At 40.0% G+C, this 26,145-nt stretch overlaps 1 protein-coding gene across 4 annotated transcripts in view; it reads right to left on the bottom strand.

Moving 5' to 3' along the window:
• The window catches only part of LOC149168732 (uncharacterized), a 391,641-nt gene extending 366,207 nt beyond the window's left edge, over nucleotides 1–25,434 (bottom strand). For 2 of the 4 annotated variants that reach the window (XM_089428395.1, XM_089428396.1), the window contains exons 1-2: nucleotides 25,112–25,434; nucleotides 6,090–6,240 (exon numbers count right to left, since the gene is read on the bottom strand). In XM_089428395.1, the coding sequence (XP_089284521.1) occupies nucleotides 6,090–6,240; nucleotides 25,112–25,219 (259 nt within the window). In that variant the 5' untranslated portion in view covers nucleotides 25,220–25,434. Of the gene's footprint in view, nucleotides 1–6,083; nucleotides 6,241–25,111 lie in introns of all 4 variants that reach the window. The other 2 variants (XM_089428393.1, XM_089428394.1) reach the window with 1 other exon arrangement.
• Nucleotides 25,435–26,145: the final 711 nt, after the last annotated feature.

Genomic DNA, 26,145 nt, shown 5'->3' with positions numbered 1-26,145 from the left:
TTAAATGAAAGGAATCGCGTTCTGATCGTAGGCGCAATTGATTGCCGTCACAGGTGTCTGCGCATGTGTCACCAGCGTCGGCGTCAACAAATTTTCACGCACAGTAACAGTTAATCTAGTTTTGGCGTATCTGCCATGGTCACCGTCAAGCTCAGGTAATTTTGTATATATCTGCGTATTTGCCGTCCCCTGTTTCGATTCCGTTGTTTGTAAATAGCCTTCACGTCTTCGTATTCTTTGGTTGCCTTTTTTTTTTTATTAGGGTTTAGAAACCGTATGTCTGTCTGGCTGATCCATTTTACGCCGAACCCGTCATCGCACAGAGTTTCTTTGGTTTACGCCTTAATGTATCATGTTATTTTGCTTTGCAGTCTTTTTCGATTTAGGGTTTCCATTTATGATTTTTTGTTGATGCGTTTTGATCCGATGCGTTTGCATTTAGACGTAGGCTCTTTTTAGTTATTTTTTGTTTTATTTAATTATAGATTCAAAAAATCAAAAAATAAAAATGTGTGTGCTTTAGTTTTTATATTTTAATTTAGTCTTTTAAATTTAAATTAGATTTTAAATTAGATTTTTTGATTTGGTTTTAAAATAAAAAAGGAAATAAAAAAAAAATTATTTAGTTTTTTTTAGGCTTTGGTTTAATTTTCATTTTAAATTTTTATAATTGTTAGATTTTGTCTTTTCTTTAGATTTTTTCCTTTTTAGATTTTTAATTAAAAAAAAAAAATATTTGGAAATTTTCTTTTTCGGATCCAGTTTCAGTTGTTTATCATATTATCATCTTTTATGCTGAGATCTAAGTCGAGATACGAATATGATATCTGGTTAATGATTCATGACTCTTGTGGTGGTTTTAAAGCATTCATCTTTTCTAAATTTTCAGTTGTTGGATATCGTTTTAGAGCATTGTGATTTAGCTGATGATAGATGATTGTTGTTCATGGTCCATATTTTTATATCATTTAACAAGTAATCGTTTTAACCACAATCTCTCAAGGCACTGGTCTGCTAACTAATCAAATCATTTTAGTGCTTATCTTAATCGTGTCTCGTGTCTCCCAACCAACTGGTCGACAGTTGGTCTCATCATCTCACAGGGACTACCCCCCTTAGCCGCGGGAGACAGGCTTAAACGGAGGGATCGGGGATCAGAGTGACAGCCCCCGGTCTGAGCGTTGTCGTGCCAATCCGCGCGACAACAGGGTCTACACCGAATCCAGAGTTTATGGTCAGGACTGCTTTGAATGTAGTCTCCGAAGACTGGGAGACGTTTGTCCAAAGCATTTTGGGTAGAGCGACTCTCCCCAGTTGGGAGGAGATGTGGGCAACTCTTCGACAAGAAGAGATCAAGAGGTTGACCAAGGCGGGGAGTAGCGGTAAGGGAGTTCGAATCAAGAAAGAGGAGGAGGAGGATGCAGCTCTAGCATCTGCGAGATAGCAGGGGGTTCAGAAGAGGAAGAAGAAAGACATCTCCAAAGTCAAGTGCTTCAATTGTGAGGAGCTCGGACATTACGCCTCTCAGTGCCCCAGGAAGAAAGGCAAGGGAGAAGCTTCCGACTCAAAAGTAGCTCCAACAAAGGCAGAGAAGGATGTCGAGACTGATGACGATTGTGCCATGAGTGCTCATGCGCCTCTAGAGAAGAGGTGGAGAGACAGAGTTGTAGTTGAGAGGACTACATGCAGGGTCAGGATCCCTGAGGTGCCCAAACTCTTGGATCACATACGGCTACAGGAGCCCTTAACGACAATAGCATGATGACAGGTATCGGATGGAGCAAGGTGTGATGGAGCGACAAGGCAGTGCTAGAGTGCAAAAGTCTGTAGCAGCGCAGTGGAGGTTGTAACAATGCGAGAGACACAGAGGTGTTTGCAGCGACGCAATGGCAGCAAAGGGAGCACATGATAGCAGCAGAGGTAGCTTCAGCATCACGAGGCTTCCAGACTAACCAGGGTGTCAGTGTTTGGGTGAAGTCAGTTACTTCTCGGTAACTGAGTTGCAATGCAGCAGTTAGTAGTGGCAGTGTTATGGGCAACATGATGCAACATGTTGAGAGGTAGTTGCAGTAAATATGTAGCAATGGCAATGGCAATGTCATGGGCAGCAGTGTAGTGAATGTGAGGCAGCAGGCCAAGCATCAACACAGAGGACCAACGCAGAGGATCAGTGTCATGTTTCTATAGTGAAGCATTGCTAGAGCACATTCCTTGCTAAGAAGGAGTGTTGATTTTTGGTAGCATCAAATGTGCTCTAGCCATGAAATTTGGTGGAGAGGCTAAGGCACATGAGATCTCCAAGGCCCAGAAATAATTTGGGGAAATTCCACCCAAATGAAGATATATTAAAATAATTAAATATTTTTAATGGAGTTCCTAAGTCTAAACTTGAGAAAATAAAAATATTGATGTGTATTAATATAAAATGGGTGAGAAAGTAAGTGAGGAGGATAAAGCCAGTTCTAATCTTAGTTGTTGATTAGGGACTTAATCTCGATCGTTGAATCGTCAACAGGAAAAGTATAAGAGGAGGCTTGAGGGTCAGTTGGATATACACCAAGAAAGATCATGAATTCGATTTTATGGGGCGAGGTTTGCTGAAGAAATCGAGTTAGAGATCAGTTGCAGTGAGGGGCAGTTCAGCAAGGGATTTCGATCCAAGGTTGAAGAATACATATCAGAGAGGCAACAAAGTTCCGAAAGAGGCAGCACAGAGCCTAGGAGGGTTGACGCAGAGGCTAAGGAGGCTAGCGCAGAGGACGCAAAAGCCACAGAGGTAGATGCAGAGGACGCAGAGGCTGACACAGAAAGCCGCAAAGGCTGACGCAGACAGCGCAGAGGGCTGTAGAGGCTGACGTTGGGCTGAAGAGGCTGCACTGAGGAGGTTCTGTGGGGCAAACTGAGAGCAGATCAGCCAAGAAAGGGTGACGCAGTTCCAGAGAGGGTGACGAAGTTCCAAAGGAGTGCGTGAAGTAGCTTTCGTTGTCCAGCACAAGGAATAGTCAGAGTCACTGTGGGGTTGATCATCTGGTTGTTGATTTGCCGGAATATCTGTCTCCGGAGAGAAGTAATACTGCCAAGGATATTCTCTGAAGGGTGAGCCATTTTTGGCACCCTAGTTGTATTCAGAAATCTGCGTAATAATAAAATCCTCATATCTGTTGCACTGGTTTTCCCACATTGGGTTTTTCTGGGGACAATTGTCCAAAAATAACGGTGTCCCTCGTGTTGTCTCAGTTTATTTCAGTTGTGGATCTATATATTAGTGAAGGTTGCATTTGTGTTTACTTCGATGTTTATGTAAGTAAATAACTTGTTAATATAAAGAACAAGTAAGAGATAGTAAACCAAAAATTGCAGTAGGGGTTTCTGATGTGTTAGATTCAGAAATTTTCACACAGCACAGATGGGATGGGACATTCACCAAATGGATGTCAAGGCAGCATCCTTGAATAGGGTGATAGAAGAAGAGGTATATATTAAATAGCCAAGAGGTTTCGAACACATGAAAAGAGAACTCATGTGTGCAGGTTGAAGAAAGCCTTGTACGGGCTAAAACAAGCACCCAAAGCTTGGTATGGTCGAATTGACAGCGACTTACAGTAGTTGGGATTCATCAAGAGCGATGTCGATCCCAATCTTTATTATCTGTTGGTAGAAGGTGAGTTGTTGATTCTAGTATTGTATGTGGATGATCTATTTTTGACAGGATCATCCAGCCTCGTAGAGGATTGTAAGAAGAACCTAGAAACTGAGTTTGATATGAAGGATTTGGGGTAATGCATTATTTTCTGGGATTGGAAGTTTGGCAGCAGGATGGTGAGATATTCCTTGGCCAAGGAAGATATGCATCAGAAATTCTGAAAAGATTCAGAATGCAGGATTGTCGACCTATGGCTACGCCTATGATTACCAATTGGAAGAAAATAGATGCTTCGGGAGACAAGGAAGTGGACCCCACCTTATACAGGCAACTCATTGGGTCACTTATGTATCTGGTCAACACTAGGCCGAACTTGTGTTATGCTGTCAACACCCTTAGTCAGTTCATGGTGGAACCAAAAAGGGTGCACTAGGCAGTAGCAAAGCACATTTTCAGGTATGTGCGTGGAACAATAAATTTTGGATTAAGGTACACCAAGGGCAATGATATCGAATTGAGTGGATTCACTGATGCAGATTGGGCAGGAAGTTCAGTAGACAAGAAAAGTACCACTGGGTATTGCTTCGGTATTGGATCTGGGATGACCGCCTAGTGCAGTAAGAAGCAGAAGTTTGTAGCTCTAAGCTCTGCTGAAGCTGAGTATATGGTAGCTATCAAAGCAACATGTGAAGCTATATGGCTCAGGAAACTGCTTGTAAATCTATTCATGAGAGGGATGGAAGCGACGAGGATCTTCTGTGATAATCAGATTTGTATCAAGCTCTCTGAAAATCCAGTCTTTCATGATGGCTCCAAACACATCTATATTCGGTGTCACTTTATCAGAGACTGTGTTCAGCGTAGAGCGGTACAGCTGGAGTACACTCCACAGGAAATCAAGTGGCAGACATACTCACCAAGGCTCTAGGAAGAGCCAAGTTTGTTCAATTTTGGGAACAGATGGGTATGTTGGAAAATCCCTTTCAATAGAATGATGCAGCGTTTGAGAGGGAGTTGTAGTATAGATGCAGCAGTGGCAGTAGCAATGACAATGTCATGGACAGTAGTACAATAGTAGCACCAACACAGTGTTGGTGGCAGCAACAGTGCAGAAAGGAGGTGCTTCAGAAACAGAGCAGCATGCAGGTGGACATTGTTGCTAGAGCACTTTCCTCGCTAGGAGGGAGTGTTAGTTTTCGGTAGCATCGGAAATGATCTAGCCTCGAAAATTGGTGGAGAGGCTAAGGCACATGAGTTCTAAAGAACCCAAAAACCGTTTGGTGAAATTCCACCCGGATTGTATCTTATTAAAATAATTAATATTTTTAATGGAGTTCCTAAGTCTAAACTTAGAGAAATTTAAATATTAATGAGTATTAGTCAAAATATGGGTGAGAATGATCTAGAAGGCAGATCAAGTCATGTTTTAGTCTTAGCCATTGATTAGAGACTTAATCTCGACCATTGAAGACTCAACAGGAAAAGTATAAAATGGAGGCTTGGGGTTCATTTGGAAACACACACAGAGATTGAGGAAATCGATTTTCCGAGGTGAGAAGTTCTCAGGAGTTAAATCAATTGGGGAGATCTTGCCGCTGAGGGGCAGAGAGAATCTGGGAGAAAGACTTTCTGGAAAATACAGAATAGAGAGGCGAAGAGAGATTGCAAAGAAGCAGTGCAGTAGCCGAGAGAGCTGATGTTGAGCCAGTCTGGGCCCACGTGGAGCCAGAAGGGCCAACGCAGAGCAAAAAAGCTGCCTGTCACGTGGAATCCAGAACTGTCGGGAACTGTCGGAACTGCCGGAACAATCGGGAGAGATGATGCAGAGGGCAGAGAAGGTGATGCAAAGCTAGTGCAAAAATAGCCAGGGTTAGTCATTCTTGCGCTGGATCAGCCGGAATTCTACTGGGTGAAGTGAGATAAAACTCACTCAGATTTTCCGCCAGTATTTTCTCTGTAAAGGATTGCTAGATGAGCATCCTAGATTGTATTCAGATATTTACTGCCAATAATAAGAATCCTCAGATCTGCTGCACCGATTTTCCCACATTGGGTTTTTCCAGGGACGATTGTCCGAAAACAAGTGTCAATGTGATTGTTCATATGCTGATGTTTCTCTTGCCGTTTAATTTTCAGTTCTAGTTTGTGAAATCTGCAACTGAATTTATTTTGGTATTTACTGAAGTATTGGTAAATAACTTATCATAAATAAGTAGGAGAAATAAATCAATTATTGCAGCAAATTTTCACAAAATATTCAATTGTTGTGGTTCTTACGAAATTGATTTCCATAAATGAGTTAAAACCAGAATAATCATTTCTATAAAGAAGCTAAAACCAAAACAATATGTCTATATTCAATTGCCCAAAAGAGTTTAGACAACAAAAATGCCAAATTTTATCATTAAATAAAGAAACCACAATGAGCTAATAGACATACAATTACCAATTGAATCCAATGATGATAGAGGAGAGCCAGAAGACTTTAGATGACAAATGTTCTTCAAGCATTCATCACTTAGCTCTGCCTCTCGAACTTTTGCAGCCAATAGTAGAGATTGGGAGTCACAAACACCCAACACTCTTAAATGTATTCCCTGCTAAAATGCATTTTTTGGGGTTAGCAATCACATCTATTTTCATTTGAAAAGAGGGAGAAAGAAAAAAAAAAAAAAAAAAAAAAAAAAAAATCTTATGCAAGTCCACAAATGACCAAAATAAATCTATGGGACTAGAAAGTACAGCAAATAAAACTAGCAATGTGTGAGTGTCAAATGCTACTCCTATAGACAAAAGGAAACAAATATGAATAATTATAAATAGAGAACACAAAGAGCCGAAAATATAAGTAAACCACAAAGAGGACTAAAGATAAATGCATCAATATGCAATAGGAGAATCAAAGACAAGTCACTAGTTTGCACCAAAAGTAATGCTTGCCCAATTATCTCCCTCGTCGCCAACCACTATAAATAAACCAATGCAAAGTCTAAAAATGTAGAAAATTTTGCTTAGACTCACCCCATTTCAAGTTTCAATGAAATCACACCAGAGTTTAATGCCCAACCCACACGTTTTTACTACTGTCATTCAATGCACAATTTCATAAACTAAAACACAAGAGTTTAATCTACCAATTTTGCTGAGATAAACAGAAGCAAACCTAAAAAATTTAGACACAAGAATTTTTGGGCAATAGCCCTGGAAAAAACCCGAAGGGAAAACCAATGAGAGAGAAAGGAGAGTTCTTATTTCTTCAGAGAAATATTACAACAGAAAATTCCAGCATTAAATGCACACAAATTTATCTCAATTTGTGTGTTAAAACTCCTTGTAAATCATGTTAGACTTCCTCTAATTTTGTGCCAAACAGACCTCAAAATCTGTGCAAAACAGTCCCTCGAAAATCATGCCACAATCCCTTGATTTTCATGCTGCTTCTGCTGTACTTTCAGACTGCAATTAATGTGTTATATCTCCTCGATTTGCACATTGTACTTGCTATCAGAAATGCTGGACAGTATCTCAAAATTCATGCCAATCACTATCTTGAATTCCGCGCCCTACCCTCCTTATGATTTGTAGTGAACTGGCTATTGTACGTCCTCCTCCCTATGTTTTATGTACTTCTCTCTCAACCCTCTTCTCCTCTTTTCCAAAGCTAAAGAAGAATGAATGAATAATGGTGGCTATTCTCTCCTTGACTTGCCATTTTGTTCTCTCAAAATGAAGAGTGACCTAACCCTAAGATCCAATGGTTGAGATTTGATCCGAACCATTGAGATTAAGGGTGGGGATTTAAACTCTCATTGACCCAACTTAAGTCACTTTATCCCCTCAAATCACCTTTCCATTTAATATTCACAAAGAGTCACTTTGACTTTACATCTCATAAAGTCACTTTAACTTTATATCTCATAAAGTTATGTCAAGGGTCATGTTGGACACTTTTTCCTAGGCCAGACACCAAGCCTTAGGCAACACTTATCCTTGTTACACTTTTCTAACAAAAACTGTCCTTTGGAGAATGGCAAGACTAAGAGGAACAAGCTAGATAATCTTAGGGTAAACTTGGGTGCTACTAGCAAGACATTCATCAACATCTAAGCCAAAACAAAGAAATCTAGTAATGGGTACCAAATTGCTCAATCTAGGTTGGAGGGCAATCACACGCTAGAGCCAACTAGAGGGTTTACATCTCAGCAACAGTGTGGAAGTTAGTTGTCTCCTAACAAAGCCAGAGAGGCAGCACTATCTCACCAAAGTTCAAACTATTGCCCCATGGATGGAGCTTCTACTAGGCGTTTAGCACCTCCAATTGTCAAGACAAACTAGAAGGAAGAAGTAATCAACCTAGAAAAGCTTGACCTGGATAAATCCCATGAGGTTTGTTGTTTGGAGTACTAGTGTCTAGAGGTTTGTTGTTTGTTGTTCTGAGTTGGTACCCGGTGGAGTGGGCTAGACTCATGGAGAGGCTCCTAGGATGGCACTCGAAGTCCCCCGAAAAAAGGGCGAGTTCTCCGCTTGGAAAACTCTTGCTAAACAACAAGTGACTTGGCTAAACAACTCGAGCAATAAAATCAAATTCGATAAGCCAAGAATGCCAAATGAAGTGTGTTGCCTTTTATAACTTTTGTGGAGCCTTTCTTCCTGCCTTTTCTTCTCTCTCATGCATTTCAAATCATTGGCTTAGGGAGTGTGTATTTCTTATGTGGGTGGTCCCCACATATCATTAACAAAACAAAATAAAATAAAATTAACTTGCCTCTAACTCCTAAGTCTTCTATCAAAAATCAAATGGGCCCCGTCTTCACCAAAATTGGCCCCCAAAATGTAGAAATAAATCTTGTTCCAAAATAATTTAGGAAGGGACATTACAATCCTCCCCGCCAAAAATTGCTTGTCCTCAAGCAATGCCTGAACAAGTGCCCTCTTTGACTATTGATCACCACTGTAACCACCAATAATACCAGGGTCCCAAATGTACCATTGAGTCATCCCCAATCTCAGCACTGTCTCGACATGAAGGAATCCCTTGATACCAGGATCCCAAGCCATCCTAATCAATGTGAAGCACACCTTGCTCCACTTGCTATCCAACTAGATACAGGTACCAAAAGCCCTCTGCATACTAGCAATAAGTAGAGCATCATGATAATGTAGCACTCTGCCCAATTCCCCATGAAATTTCCCTATTGAGTAGCCCATCTCATGCACTACAAGAGTAAACTCCTGAAGATGCAATCCAATCCTGGTGGGATTGAACCCTCGTCTACCTAGGCCTCCCCTGATCTCCTCTTGTCGATCACCTTGCCACACTGGTGAAGTTCCCTACACCATCAACGAATCACTAAAACCAAATGAAAGATCTAGATGACCCTCCCCTGTAGAAACCAGCTCACCTCTACGGGTAGCTACCCTGCTCAACCCTGTTATGCAAGAATCCCTTGCCTGTTGTAGAAGGAACCTATCCTGCTGACATCGTGACACAGTGACAACACCTATCACTCCATGGCTAGCCCCAATCCTGAGCAACAATCTGCCTTGTCCTATGGTGAGGGCTTCAGTGATCTCCCATGTGTCCATCTGTGAATGTATCAGTCCGCCTGTTACCCGGACCATGATCACTAAGGAGTGGAGTATCCCACCAATCCACTGGATCCTTGGATCCCATAACCACATTGGAGGTCCACAACCCCAATCCTCTTTGCCTGCCGCTATGTTATGCTGCTAGCATTTGGGATCCCTCTATGTCTCATCTCTGCCTCCTGTAGGTATCAAATAGGTAGGCACCGAGCATTAAGAACCTGTGTCGTGAATATCCAGTTGCTCTATGCCTGTCAAATCACACAACTAGATCTGCTATCCCATCTCCTGATGATGTGCCCAGGTACTGCTGGAAGCCTAAGCATCATCCTGCCAACAAGGACTACTGTCCTCCGCAGCTCATGCTCACCTAACACCTCGAGTTGTCCAGCTGAAAAGGCACCATGTAACTTCATCTCGGTACCTCCCCAAGTGTGAGCCTAGGGGTGGAACATATGCTACCTCGACAATCAACCATGGCATCCCTAAGCCTATAACTGTCAACTCATGCACCTACCAAGTGTCTCAACTGGAGAGTCTCCTCTCGGCCCATGACACGCGATGTCTCATCCAACTGCCTAGGGTGAGCCTCCCATGCCCTGCTGCCTGAATGGAGAGTGTCAAAGGGCAACAACCAAACCCTCTGCGACTGTAAGCAACATTGGAGGATGATGGGTGGGTATGTCCCAAAGAGTATGATCAAGAGTCTGCCAAAATGCTCAAGAGTAATCCTATGGACGACCCTCTCTCCGCCTCGGATCTACTGATAACCCCCTCGAGGCCCTGCCTCCACTAAACATGGTGTCCCCAGATGCTCAACAATGTCCTCATCGATCCTAAGTGAGTTGCGTCCAATGGTACACCTACTGTCCCTGTCCATAAGTCTCCCTGGAGGCAATGCTCTAAGATCCTGTTGCGCCCCATTATGTGTCACTGCATACTACCAAGTACCACCGTACTCCTTGACATGCCACTGTATGCTGCATCCTGTCCTTGTACACCACTGGATACCCTTGGCTACGACTATACCATCTTGTACCATCCTATGTCCTTCCTGTGTCACTGCACCTATCACTCCCCGCACGTCCTCAATGCGATGCGAGTCACTCCTCCTACCCCATAGTGTAAACTGGCATGCTGTGGTATACCACCATGCATCTCCATGCTCCTGTGCAGGCCACTGCTCCTCGTTGCATAGTGTTAGACTCCGTCTTGTCAAGTCAAATGTGAGATTGATTCTTCTTCAAAACCCTGTTTTGAAGAAGAAATCATTAAATGTGTTTTTTTTAGAATATGTAATTTGTCAAAATGTTCCAAGAAGAAATCATTAAATGTGTTTTTTTTAGAATATGTAATTTGTCAAAATGTTCCAAAGCTCTACAGTTCTTCAAATGGCAGCAGTTTCATCAGCTCCTATCTCTGCATTCAAACGAAACAAAAAGTTGGCATTTACATAAAGGGCTTACAGATGCATGACAGTGGCATGTATACATGTGGGTACTTAAAACTGTGGGCACAAGGAAAGATTTACATGAACCAACCACAAGCATGCTACGCAGCTTGCACTTGCAGGCAATACAGCAAGAGACCAAGACATTTGCATTACAGCAATTTTATACCATTGCCATGGTCTGAAACAACTAGAAACATGCCATGTACCTGCCAATGGGGAATAATCAACAAGCAAGGCCTCTTTAAATCCTTCTTCTCCTTGATGATTCATTGGTGAACAGGATGCAATCAGTTTGGTAGAGTAAGAGCAGTCATTGGCTTCGAAGGCAGCACTATTGATTAATCAGTTACTGGTCAAGAAGCACTTTACACAAGGGAAGCATTGACAGAGTCTACACCTATAGGAGGTCCGCGCTAAAAAATGCTGGCCAACTAAAGGCCTGAGAATGGGACTAAGAGACCTTTCAAGAATTTCATCTATCTTGCAGTTTCATATTGTGGATGGACATATGCAAGGGACATTTAACCCGTTGTGATTATTCTAACTGTAATTCCAATATAGCCTCAAGATTCTTATGTCAGTAACTCCAAGTAACACTCTCAATTTGTGGACAATATGACTCCATTTTAGAGCAGAACTGTGAATTTGTTGACTTATTTGATAACATGACATTATCTAGATGTCGGCAAATTTCTATAGTTGTTGGGTGGGAGTCACTAGAAATTCCCTCTTTCTCTACTTTACTCGAGGCTGGGAGCTTCAACTTTCCACTGCATATCCAGTGTTGAGACTTGGGATTTGACTATGGGACTACTTGAGTGCGTGGTCATGATGTTCTAGTCTCTAGATGGGTATCAGAGAACAAGGGTGAGGCCTATTAATAGTAAAACTGAATGTCGGAGGATATCTTATTTCTGAGCTACCACAGGTGACCACTTTTGATAAGTGCATTTTACTTGTCCATGTGCTTAGAAACAATATTTTGTTCATGAAGTTTTGTTGTTGGCAACTATGGTTAAATAATTCAAATAGCACAGATTGTCTACAAGGCACTCTTTCAACGGTGTTTACATACGGCATATACTCAACAGCAGTTCCGCTGATAATAACAAATAGTGTCATCACCAAGTACATTTATTCATTGTTCTGGGGTTTTCAGCAAATCAGCACTCTGGCTGGCAATCAAGTCCCAAGTCTTTTTGTGTGGGAAGTGTTGTTTTCAATGGGAATTATTGGACTGGGCCTATTGCTCTTTGCTCTGCTTATTGGAAATATGCAAAATTTTCTCCAATCTCTTGGCCGCAGGAGATTAGAAATGCAGTTGAGACAGCGTGATGTGGAACTGTGGATGGATCGTCGTCGATTGCCAGTATCTGTGCGAAGGCGAGTGAGGCAATCTGAACGGTTCAAGTGGGCAGCAAATCGGGGCGTTAATGAAGAACAATTGCTGGAGGATTTACCTGAGGACTTACAAAGGGAAATTCGAAGCCATCTTTGTTTAGATCTTGTCAAGAAGGTGCGCATTTTTACTGTTATAGATGATCAAGTACTGGATGCTATTTGTGAACGGTTAAGGCAGCGCCTTTACATAGGTGGAAGTGAAATTCTAAGGATAGGCTATCCTATAGATAAAATGATCTTTATTGTGCGAGGAAACTTGGAAAGCACTGGCAAAGATGGCTCAGTTAATCTTTCTGGAGGAGACATATGTGGTGAAGAACTGCTTACGTGGTGCCTCGAGCATACTCCACTACAGAATAACAGCAAGAGGTTCAGACGAACTGGCCAAAGAGCAATTTCTAGTAGAACAGTCTGTGTGCAGCGGCAGTGATTTGGGTAGCAACAGCTGGCTCATGAATATGGCCCAAGAGCGCTATTCAAACGGAGCCAAAATACTTTAGATTGGAACGAAGATATACATCACAGCAGAAGACATAGGATTCGATTCCTATTTCAAGACTTCAGTTAACGATTCAAAGGGATCTGCGCTCCAGCATTTATCTCTTAATTGGCCATCAGAGGAATTCAAGGGAAACGATGCTCTGTTTTTAGAAAAAATGGTTTTTCATCGACCTGTAGGATAAGGTTCTTGGTCCATTTACTGTATGTAAAAATGGTTTTGTTTCAAATAGTAACGTGGCTTGATTTTGCAATGCGCTTGTCAAAAAGGCGACCTCCACATTCCACATGCCATTTTGGTCTAACAGCAAGAGGAAATGGAAAGTATAACGTGGCAGTCCAGGTCGAAAACAAAGTTAGAACGAAGACATCGATCCTGAGCAGAAAAATAGGGACAGATTGCCTATCCTAGTCTTCAGTTATGATTTGGAGGGTTCACACTACAGCGTCCGCCTTTGTATTGGTCACAGATATGTATGCGCTGATCTTTAGGAACCGATGAGTGGCTTTTTACTATTTTTCATAGTGCCAGTCGAAACAGTTCCATCTTTTCATGGATCGGTTTTCTTCTGAGCTGTTTATGGTATTAAAAAACATTTTGTAAGGAGTTAGAAAGAGAGGGGAGAGTATTCTGAGAGGTGTGCATGTAAGAGAAAACAGAGCTTTCATTGTACAGATTTTGACAGAGATTTTAATTAAAAAATGCAGCTCTGACCCCTGAGATTCCTGTGGTATGAGATTTAACATTTGTGTCCTCTTTTGTTTCATATGTAGCCTATTATGTGTTCATGTCATTTCATGATCGTTTCCAATTGAACAAATGAAGTGTTAAGGTAGAATTCATCATTTGTATGCTCTGCCTTTAAGTTTGTTCATATTTAATGTTTTCTTCTGTTTGACAAGGATTCATCCTCTATGCCCTTGTCAGCTCCTCAGCAGTCTTGCCATTCCATTTAATCTCAATTTGATGTTAAACTTTCTTGCCTACCTTGCCTCAGGAGATAATCTGTGTTTTTGATTATATTTCTCTGTTCAAGCTGTTTCTTTGCCCCATGCAGCCCAGAAAAACCCCATCATTTTATTAAAAACCCCTTTTTATCAGTTTACTAGCCTAAAATCAGTGTTCTTTATTGGTCATCTCAGCCCTTTGAAGACCTTTTGCCGAGATAGACCCGGAGAGAGCCCTCTCCTGTCCCCGTAGGGCTAGCTACGAGGCTAAGTGGTTTGATGTTGCCTTGGATTTTGTCTTTTTCAGCCTGAGGCCAAATTCAAGCGCTAACACATAGCTCTGCACACCACTGGGTGTTATGGACTAGAATTGGGTCTGTATGCATTAGGCCACATCCCTCTATATAACACTGGATGCTACGACTTGACTCTGTGCAGTCTTGTGTACCACTGCCTACTGTCACACCACCATGTAACATATGGTATCCCACATGTGCCAAAGTGTCTACCACTCTGCTAGTGACCCCACCATGACACGCGCCATGTCCCCTCGTCCATCTTGGTAGACCCGAGCACCCTAACTCCACTCCCGCTAGAGGGGATATCTCTGTTGTGCCTATCCTCTGTGACCCCTGAGTCCCAAACATCAATGGGAGAACATGGTCTCCATACAATATCCAGTCCGGGGCCTACCCATGCCACCTCCTCCAACCAACTCCTGCTAGAGAATGCTAATCATCCTGCGCCCCCATGCACAACCAACATGCGAAAACAACCAATGGAGTTTGCTCACAAACCACTTGGCCACTAGTGTCGACTGGAACTCCCCTAAGGAATGCATGTGCTTAGGCACTGGGTTGACTACCTCATCAATGCCATAGCCATCCTGCATGTGTGATATCGGATAGGAAGCCCTGCTTGGATCCCAATGCCAACGTGGGCCCTCCAGTACCCTCGATGTTTGAGAGCTCCTACTGAGCTTCACTCCGGACTACGAGCCTCGCCATGAGTCTAGCCCACTCCACCGGGTATACTTTATTTGTTTCCTCTTTTTTAAAACATGATTATTCCCCTAATACTATCTTCTCCCCCTTTTTAATAAAATTATCCCCCTAGTTCTTTTTTATATAGATATTATAAACAACGGTAATAATTGTTTATATTAATTTATTATTATTGCTTAACGATTCAATGATTTATTAATAATTTTTCTAACGGTTATTTTCTTTAGACTTTTTTCTCTTTATATACCCATGCTTGATCAGATTATCTCCATCTTATCATCGTGATGATGAACCACATTAGTTGGTGTGATATTCCCACTAAGCAAGGTTGCTAAGTGAAATATCAATTTTGACCAACTTGGTCAATTTTGGGTTGCAACTTAGGAAAAAGTGGGTTGTGGGATCCCACTTGCAATTTTGAGGTGAAAGAAGGCTCCAACATAGGGGAAAAGGGAAAATCGAATTGTTAGTGGATGGTGGGGGCCACCCCAAAGCGAAATACGCTCCCCTTGGCTAATACGACTCATGAAGGGAAGAAAGATGAGGAAATCAATGGATGGGACCCACATGGAGAATTGGAGGCTCAAGACTAAATAGGAGGTGAATTCATAATTTTGGCACTTTTTTATCATTTGACATTCACTCTTACCTAGCACGCTTGAGCTGAGAGCCAAGTCTGCAAGTGTTGTGGAGCACACAAGATTTTCATGCGAGAATCTCACCCTACCTTCGGTGGACTTCGAGTGCCAGCCCAAGGAGGTGATCTACACTTTGTTTGGGAGCTGCCCGGGAGATTGGTGAGTAATTCATGGAGTTTTTCCAGCAAGTTGGGTGCAGAGAAGGAAGTACGCATCCCTTGGAAGAGCTGGTTGTAGAGCAGAGAATTCATGGAGCTTTCCGGGAGTGATTTGGGCCATTATTTGCTGGAGTTTTGGAGTGCTAGTTGGGCTCGAATTTGAGGGAATTTGCTATGCACACCGAGCCAACACTAGAGACTGCGTGGGCCTACACAGAGGGGATTTCGTGCCACACGTGGGAGCTTGGAAGAGGCCGGTTCGAGTGTTGGAACGCGCTGAATCTTGTGGGGAGTTACAGGAAGGAATGTCGTTGTGCTTTGCAGCCATTTTGGGGGCCTCAAACAGTGTTATTTTTTGGAAGGTCGATTTGCCCAGCAGTTGGAGGAGAACATGGAAATTGGGCCGAACTTCAAAGATCATCATTTGGCGAAACCCTTTCCTAGTTTTGGTGGGTTATTTGTGGGGAAATCGAGGTTAATTTCCCGGATTTTTCTGAGCACCGGAGGTGGACCTAGTAACAGTTTCTTGCAAACAACAGTGCAGTTTATGGGACTAGCGCAGAGCATTTGAGGGGACATCTTCCTAGTGGCTGAGCGGTTGATTTCATTCCCTAGGGACTTGTTAGCTCGCCTTAAGCAAGCCTAGGTGCATACATTTCGAGCTTATATTGTACCCCCTTCTTATTATAATAAAATAGCTCAATTCTACGCAAATTTTGGTGTCTTTCCGGGTGTTTAATATTGTGTGGAAATTTTGTGTTGTTTTTGATATGCATGCTTTGTTTATCGCTTTTAATTTTCCTTAGGCATATTATGTATTTGATGTTTATCTTATGATGGTTATTGCTCATATCAATTTTTTGCTTATAAATCTTAAAGAGATAATCTATTTAACTCTAACAATTCTCCTAGAAACTCACATCCTTTTTAAATTAACTTTTCATTAGGGACCACCCCCTTAGCTAACCTAGGAGATAGCTCAAATGGAGAGAGTCGGGATTAGTGTGACAGCCCCTTCTCTGAGTTCCCTGCCACCAACCACACCTTGTGGGGTTGAAGGCTTTTCTCACTGACTTGTAGGTAGGTGTAGGCGGCAGGGTCAACATTTTTGGCATCGTTGCCGGGGACAAGTCTTCTTGTACCTAGGAAATATGATTAACTTTTGGTTTTTGCATGTTGGATTTTAGAGTTAGATTCTTGTTCAAGTGGCGACTCCACTTATTTCATTTTCTGCAAGGATTTCTGCTTGAAGCTTGCTTCTTGTAGATTTCTTGTTAATCTTGGACAGAAACCTCTCTCTGGTATCCATTTGCTCTTTCAGGATCAAGCGAGCATGACATCATGAATGATTTGTTCGCCTCTTGTGATTTTACTAACATTTCAGGCTATCCGAATTTCATTCTGGATGAAGCCATTGAGGCTATTGAAGAGTTGCCTAGTTTTCTAGGTAACAATGCCATCAATACTGAAACTTACCTTAGGAATTTCCACCTTTGTGTGAGCAAACGGTACCATGATATTAACCATGAGGATGTTACAATGAGACTTTTCATCTTTTCATTAGATGGAAATGCAATGGATTGGTTCATAGAATTACCTGCTAACAATTTTTTTCTCTAGAATCAATCATTGATGCCTTTGAAGAAAAATATGGAGATGAAAGAAAGATCAAAGCGAAAACTGATGAGAATGATAAGGATCACATCAAGGAGTTGACTCGAATGATTAAGGATATGCAACTCAACCAAGTTCAACTCATTAAGACCATGGAGGTAAATCATGCACAAGCAATAAAGGCCATGGAAGTCAATCATTCTAATCAAATGGCCACTTTTCAAAATAGGTTGCTCACCATGGAAGAAAAACAAGTGCAATTAATCAACACCATGGAAACAAATCATGCCAAGGAAATAAGTGTTATGAAGGCTAATCAAGTCACTTTTCAGAATAGGTTGGATGAAATGGAAAGATTACAGGTACAAAAATTCCAACTTAGGTTAAATGACGAATGGGAAGAGAACAAAGAAACAAATCATAAGCCTCCTGGTCCACTGAAGCAATCTTCATCTCATTATGAGGAGGTCATTTACTCCATTGAAAAATGGTTAATTGATGGAGACTTGGATAGCAAGGAAACTAAGGGGAATCAAGTTTATACTTATGAGATTGATCCATCACCCATGTCAGAGCAGAAGCAAAATGGACAAAGGCAAGTCAAAGAAGTCTTGGATACTTTGAATTTTCCATTAGAGCATCTTCAAAATCGGGCAAAAAGGCCTACTTTGATCACCTCAACATCAACATCACAATCTATTAAGAATAAAAGAAAAAAGCGAAAAGGATTTGGTAAATATGATGGCCATGTACAACACAGTGTTGGGATTGATCAAAGTCCTCAAATATTTAGAATTGGATAGGGCACATCAGAAAAACAACCCATGGATCTACCTGAAAGTAAGCAGGTTCTCAGCATGAACTTCATTAAAGACATCTGATGCTATGGGGCATCTTTTTGTATCATATTTCTAACCTTATCCCTTGTCATTTTTGTTTAATTAGTTTTATTTCAAGAATAAATTGTCATTTATGCTCTTAGAATAAATTTTCATTTCTTCGTTTCTATACTTTATTTCATTTTATGATATTTTGAATGGATACTACTGATATATGTCTTTTGTCGGTGGATGTAGATTCCAGGTTCTTGCACACTATCACTTCATATCTAGCACGGATCCCCATATGGATCCAAATGTTGACCACTAGAGTGGCACCTGATGATTATATGAAGACTCCATGCCCAAGGATGATCCAGAGAACACTTGTACCATCATATATCATCAGTCAACAGAGTTTTTTAACTCTACTTCTATCTTCTCATCATATTTCTTGTACCTAGATTCCACACCCTGCGGGGAATTGTAATAAGTGATACTAGTAATGATAAGTTTTTGAGTCTGTAACAAGCTTAGAATGTTGGGACTTAATCAGCAAATGAGTACATCTTGAAGTGTTTTTTTATCTCGTTAATTATCCCTTCTTTTTCAAAAGCGGATAATTTTTTGGGTTTTTTCACTCACATTTTACCCCAAAGCCGGGGTGACGGTTTAAAGGTTGAGCCCCTAACACATCTTAGTGTCTAGAGTTTGTGTATATTACCATACTAGATCACACAAAAAATTTCATGGAATTTGGTTAGGTCTAGGTAGTCATTTTTTTTATTTTTTAGATTTTCCGCACTGCGGAAATTGCTAATAAAATTGTATTTGTAATGTAATCAGTGATGTCTAGAGAAGTTGTATGGGGTATGAGTAATGAAATTTGCAACTCTCGCCCTCAACTTTCTACTATGACACACTTTGAGGGGTTAAAAATGTGTTTTTAACTCTCAAAACCCACTTTTCCTAAGTTTAGTGGGAAATCTGACAATTAATTAAGCCAAAAATTAAATAAATGGAGAAAAATAAATATCCACACATGCTAAATGTTGTGGAAATGAGGTGGAAAATTATGGGAGAGTTAAAGTGAAGTCCCAAAGTAATGTGGACTCCTAAAATTAAGGAAAGGACGTGCTCAAATAAAATCGAATTTCTGGCATTAAATGAGAAAGTTGCTTACTTGGAAATTCGAATTTGTGAAGTTAATGCACATTTGGGAGAATATTTGGTGGAGATTTTTGTGGGAAATTGTCCCCACATGGGTTATCACCCATATACACTTGTCATTTCATCATAAAATTCGAATTTGGCACATAAGGGAAGAAGAAAATGGTGTTCACTTGTCAAAAATCGATTTTTACACTTGGCATTGGAGCTCCATTCAACAAATTCGAATTTCTCTTTGGGATTGTCACCTCATGCCACTTGTTTAAACACTTCTACATTGGGATTGACTCCAATGCCATTTGTCAGTGTCATTCTTCATTGGACTTTGCTCCCAACTCTCTATATAATAAAAGCCATGGGCTCTCATATTGTATCATGTAATACGAGCTATTGTGCTTGAGAAGACTCTGCGGGATTGTATTCACTACTTGGAATATAATACAACAGCCTTTGGGGTAAAGCGTGATGGTGTTCTTCTCCTTGCATGTGTGGTAAATTCTTGACTTGTTGTTATGCTTCTATTTATTTTCTCATGTCATTATTTCTTTCATGCTTGTTTCAAGTTATGTTAGTATATAGTTGTCATATTGGCATAAGAATTAATTATTTGCTTTAGGAAAAGAAATCTTCTATTGAATAATAAATGTATCTCTAGGAATTCTTTCCACTATACTTATTTAATTTCATGTCGATTTAATAATTTGGTGAAGTTTTGTAAATGAATCATTATTTGGTTAAGTTTTTCAAGCGTGAGGGGAAATTCTCAGAGGAATCAACCCATTCTTGAAAAATATTCAAGGAGAACCCACATGTTTTGAATTCCAAAGTCTTATCTATATCTTATTTGTGTCTTGCAAGGATTCTTTCAAGTTTCTTAAAGCTTTTATTTCTTGCATCAAAATATCAAACTTGGAAAAAATTATTTTTTACGTATTGTACTTCATTTATCAATATCTGGCTATTTCAAAGAGCTAAGTCATGGCTAGTCAAAGAGGAGAGTTTGCTCATACTCTTTGGCCTAGCCTCTTGTAGATTATTTTTGTAACATACTTTGTTGTCATTTTGGTCTAACATTTGAGTTATTTTTGTATCATTTTGAGCAAGATAGTTTCCATGCTTTGATTTGTAGACTTATTCATCTTGAAAGCATTTATAATATCTTGTGCTAACAATTTAGTGTTTCACTTTTCAGGTTTATTTTGGCTTTCCATTTGAAAGCATTTCACTTCATTTTAAGCAAAATACAATTTCATTTCTTAAAGAGCAAATACTTGGAAGGCACTGGTTGTTTATGTATTTGATGCTTATCTTATGATGGTTATTGCTCATATCAATTTTTTGCTTATAAATCTTAAAGAGATAATCTATTTAACTCTAACAATTCTCCTAGAAACTCACATCCTTTTTAAATTAACTTTTCATTAGGGACCACCTCCCTTAGCTAACCTAGTAGATAGCTCAAATGGAGAGAGTCGAGATTAGTGTGACAGACCCTTCTCTGAGTTCCTTGCCACCAACCACACCTTGTGGGGTTGAAGGCTTTTCTCACTGACTTGTAGGTAGGTGTAGGCAGTAGGGTCAACAGGCTCGCCATCACAAGATTTGCAACTCACTTCCTCACATTGCAATCTCTCACTTCCCAACAACAAAACTTGAAGAAAATGTTTTCTAGTGATGAATGGAATTCATCTCGATGGGCTCATAGAACAAATGGAAAAGACACCAAAAAGAAAGTTTTTGACAACACTTTTTGGAAAAAATCAGCAGGGGTTGTGAAAATTGGTGAGCCCCTTGTTAAGGTGTTATAATTGGTGGATGGAGAAAAATTGGCCATGGGCTACATCTATGAGTTATGAGGCTATGGATCAGGCAAAGGAGTAGATATGGGCAGCCTACAAAGACAGAGTAGGTAAATATGGGCCTATTTGGGAGATCATTGATAACAGATGGAACAATCAACTCCATCGTCCTATACATGCAGCTAGGTATTTCCTGAACCCAAAGTATCATTATAAAGCTAAGCTAGGAGAAGATCATACTGGGGAGGTCAGAGATGGGTTGTATGAGTGCTTGGAGCGCATGGTACCTGATGAGTTGCAACAATTGGAAATACATCAACAACTCATTGCTTTCTCTAGGGCCACAGGCACATTTGGCAAAAATCTAGCAAAGATTGCAAGAGATGTGGATCAACTAGGTAAGCAATTCCAATTTATTTGTGTCTTTTTTTGTGAAGTTCAATTGTTTAAAATTGAAGTTGTAATTTGTATTTTGTAAATTGTTCAAAGTTCAAACTTACCATCTAAATTGTTGAAAAATGAACTAACTCTAGTCTTTGTCTTTGTAGCACATTGGTGGGAGTCGTTTGGAAGCCAATGCCCTCAACTGCAAAAGTTTGCAGTTAGAGTTCTCAACCAAACTTGTAGTGCTTCTGGGTGTGAGCGCAATTGGTCTATTTTTGAATGGATTCACACAAAGAAGAGAAATCATTTGGAACAAAACGATTGAATGATCTTGTCTTCGTGCAGTACAACCTTCGACTAAGGCGCAACCAGTTGTTGAACAAAAGACCTAATACAGATCCCATTGTGTTGGATGATATTGATCCATCTTCAGAATGGGTGGAGGAGACTCATCCAGTTGAGTTTGATGTTGATTTTGATATTGATGCCATGGAGTTGGGGGTGTTGATCCCAATGCAGATCTGGTAGTTGAACCAGTAGCTGGAGGAAGCGAACCACCAAGACCAAGCATGGCACATGGTATTGGTGAGGGGAGCAGTAGTCGTGCAACTCAACCAACTTGTGCTTCTAGTTCTACTAGGCCTAGTATTGCTATTGAGGTTGGAGAGGAGTGTGAGGAGTCCTCAAACTTTGACCCAGATGATGTTTATGTAGCTCCTGTTGATGATCCCATCTCTAGTAGTGGTGATGAGTTTGATGAGGTATCATGTTGATCAATTATTTGTGTTTTGAGTTTGAGTTCGAGTTTGTACTTTGCAATGTTTTAAAACTCCGACTCGGACTCCGACTCAGCCGAGGGTCGATTCCGACTCCGACTCCGACTCGGTATCGACTCGGTCGGCTCGATTTCAATGACTCAGTCGGCTCAATTTCAATGAGTCGGTCGTTGTAAAAAATACATTAAATATTTTTTTTAATAAAAAAACATAATTTTAAAGATTTTCATTCATGTTTCCAAACACACAGCATTAGAATATAGAATCTAGATAGAAGACAACATATGATCAAAGTAGGCTCATGAATATATCCATTATATCAAAATGGCACCCAGTGCACTGTACTAAACTTTAAACAAGCAATTAATCATAATTTGACTAATAACCACAGACTTGCCATGTCCTTTGATTCTTGTATTGTATTGCGTTCAAAGGTTCCAAGTGTCACAATAATGCAAGGGCATGGTTGATTATGTTCGACTAGATTGAATCAATCATTGCAAATTTAAAGATACTATAAGTTGAATTCCAAAGCATGATCTATGGTGCTATGCTTCATGCTTGTTTATTTTTGATAATTATTCTCCATAGATTGCAGTGATTCTGGAGTGAATCTTGGGAGATTAGTATGACTATGTACTCTTTAGGAAGACTGATGGCTTGGGCTGATTTAGGCACTAATCCTTCATCATCTCATAGCTGATTTAGGCACTAATCTGTTAACTTCTATGTTGAATCTGAAATAGATGTAGTATTATAATGTACCTTCACAATCCCATTAGCCACTTTTAGCTACTAATCGATATTCATATAATCCTTCTAACATACTTTTTTCCTATTAATTATATGCACATATTGTATATATTAGGAGTGTATTAACTGTTAAGAGCCAGCCGAGTTGTTAGACAACCCGGCCGGCTCGGTATTAACCCGGTCGACCGAATCATTTCCTAGGCCAGGTCATAGCTGGGGGGTCTGGCTTGGACCAACTCGGCAGAGACGGTTCCGAGCCGACCATTTTTGAAAACACTGCTTTGTACTTGTAGTAGGCTAGTGGCCTAGTAGCTTGAATTTTAGCATTGTTTTTTAAATTTGGACTCTAGAGGCTATTTAGAGCCTCATCGGTTATATATTTTGTTGATGATATCATTGATATGTATTGCACACAGTGCCATATTGATATATGCACCCTCACATGGTATATAGATGAGAAGAATATCCATATTTGTCTCTAATAGTTTGGAATCATGGTTTGTAATCTTAAAAATAAGTATTTTTGTGTATTTTTTTTCAATTCCAATTTATTGAATTTGGTTCGATCCATTTTGATCCAGTTCCAGTTCAAACCACAATTAGATAGGTGACCAGTTCGATGCCCAGTTCCGGTTTTTAAAACCATGCAATGAATAGGATACATCCTCTACTCTTTCTATTCAATGGAGTCCAAGGTGCAACAGTTTTAGGTGCTCTTTTGGAAAGCATACACAAAACCCACAACCACATTATCGTACTTCTACTTCAGGACTCTACAATTGGCCTGCTAGTCCATAATGCAATGGGTGGAACAAGAATATATGCACCCTTCTGTTTGGAATGTTCTTCCTCGACTTCAGTTCAAGCTACCAAATTATCCTTCGAAATAATGGAATAACAAGTGCTCTATAAGTGATCTCACCAACCTCCTCTTTTGTTCCAACTTCATCTATGTGGATCTCTGAATCAACTTCTTGTCAACTACCACTATTGAGGGGATTTACTCCTTGCTAGATTCCTTTTGTCATATGGGTGGATCGATCATCAACAAACATAGCTACTACCTACTAGGTCACCGTGGATAGATATGTCAATTCTTTGTTCTCAATGTCTCAAATAGGTCTTTTGGGATAGATCATAGACATAAAGAGTTGGCACGTGATAACAAAGGAATCGCTACTGCCACATTGATGGAGGTCCAATTTTCCAGGCAAAATCCACACACATAGTTTTTAGGTCTATGGTCAATCAGCCCTCACACACAGTTTCACAGTTTCGGAAGTAGAACACTCTCAAAATCACATTTCTCACTCTATTCGAGTGGAAAGACGTAGTACTGCATTTCACACATTTGTTCCCAATGGAAGCGTTGTGTCTTGAAGACTTAGTACAAACCACGTCTTCTGTTGCTTACGTTTATAATGCACGTGGATGTGTAGATGTCAGAATGGATGGATGCCTCTCCCTTGTTGCTTGAGATGGGTTTTGATAATTGAATTTCATTAAGGCAAGTCGGCTTTAACAAAAAGTGTTTGGACGTATTATTCCACGGACAGTATTCGGAGCTCAAGCATTTCTCAATATTTTCCTTTACACTCTTAGTATCCGTGGTTACAAGATGGATAAGGTTGTGTGTACTTGTCCGTCTGGTCAGATTACATGAACCCCCCTTTGCCTCATTCAGCGTTTGCGAATATTAAGATTAAGAATCGCCCCACTTTTCAAAAAACAGAATCTAGGGCTTCCCCAAAGTAGATAACATAATAATAATTGACTCCTCTATATGGAGTTTTGCCCTTTCAGTTCACTTTAATTTAAATGTCGAATGATTACAAAACCAGAATTTGTATAACTCTATCAAAATGTCAAAATTGTCCATGTTGGGTATTAAGCGACCCACATGGTTGACTCAAACCAGAGTTGCCCTTGAATAATTCAACTGTTCACACTCCTATTCATGTGAAAATCTCTTTACAGAGCATCATGTTTTTCTTCAATCCAGTAAGACAATGATACAAAGATGATTTCAATTAGTTCGATTAGAGTGATGAGTTGAAAATTGTTGATTTTGATGGTCTAGCCTTACAAATTATCTATAAATATATATTTAGAATGATTGCTGTTAAAATGGTTTTAAAACTTGATCTCTAGAATTAAGATTACTTATTATCTTTTAATCCACTTGTGTGGTTAGTTGTGACAATGATTATTCGTTCTGAAAATCGGGATCTTTATTGATATATTTCCAGCAGGAGCAAGTTCTGCTCTCTGGAATCCCAAAATATTCACGAAATTAACTTCTAGGATCTTATACAGATCGTCTACAGTCGTTTTTTGCTTTGTCTACAACCCCTCCACCCTCTAATGTTGAAGAAAAGAGAGGGACAGAGAGCTTCAACCAACTAATTGTTCACATCGCCAACACAGAAGTGTAAAGCTAATGGCTAGAGGAGGTGAGGTAACGGAACCTGAGAGGCATGCAACTCTCTTGTGTTGACAATGTGGTGAATCAGCTGCCGACCAACTCCTCCACACCCCATTATCACCAATGGAATTATCTTCATCCTCTTCGACATTTTCGCTTGCTCCTCTTTTCGTTTCCTGGCGTGCCTTTGCTCGCTGAAAATGCGGCTAGGTAACCCTGTTGTCGATCTCTGGGTTTTCACTTGCCGCTTTCACAACATTTTTTGAAAAAATGACTAAGCTATGTTCTCGTGGGGACTTCCATTTCCTTCCGAGGTAGAACTCTACCAGCTAACAAAAGGGCGTTGGAGGTTCATTGGATTCCACTTTTATTTGCTAAATATGAGTGGAAGAGTTAAATGTATTAAATTGTATGTGGTAAAAAGTTGCCTCTTAATTTGTAAAGGATTTGTAGTATAATTGTTTTTAGAAATGGATTTGTAGTATAATTGTTTTTAGAAATGGAGAAAATAAAAAATTAAAGTTAAACAATTCTAAAACATAAAGATGTTTTATATATATAATTTAATAATAAGTAGATCGTTTAGAAAGCATGAATATATTTATATTTATAAAGTTATTCTTTTTCACTTTTGGGGATGATTTACGGTTTTGTAAGTGTTTTTTTTTACAATGGTGAATGAGAGTTTTGGAGTTATTATTATCAAGTTTTTTTAATGATGGATAGATTAGCTTATAGTTGTAGTTCTCTTTTTATTGATGGTAATGTTTAAATGGTGAATTTTTGTAAGGGGTTTTTTTACAATGGTGAATGAGAGTTTTGGAGTTATTATTATCAAGTTTCTTAATGATGGATAGATTAGCTTATAGTTGTAGTCCTCGTTTTATTGATGGTAATGTTTAAATGGTGGACTATTCAGAGGATTCTCTATATGAAGATTAAATATTTTTTAGGGAAGAAAGAATGCAATCTTAGTCACTCAACTCGAATGGCCATCGTGGGTTTAATTTGGGGTTTTCTCTTCATGCCACATAAGATTTGAGCTCTTCCCATCCATGTGCTTCTCACAAAGCCTTG

This window comes from Pinus tabuliformis, chromosome 4_2, assembly GCF_031772625.1.
Source record: "Pinus tabuliformis cultivar Carrire ecotype Pingquan chromosome 4_2, CPIR1, whole genome shotgun sequence".
Classification (NCBI taxonomy): Eukaryota; Viridiplantae; Streptophyta; class Pinopsida; order Pinales; family Pinaceae; genus Pinus; species Pinus tabuliformis.
The sequence above is the reverse complement of the archived record's forward strand: the minus strand, read 5'-3'. Positions and strand labels throughout refer to the sequence as shown.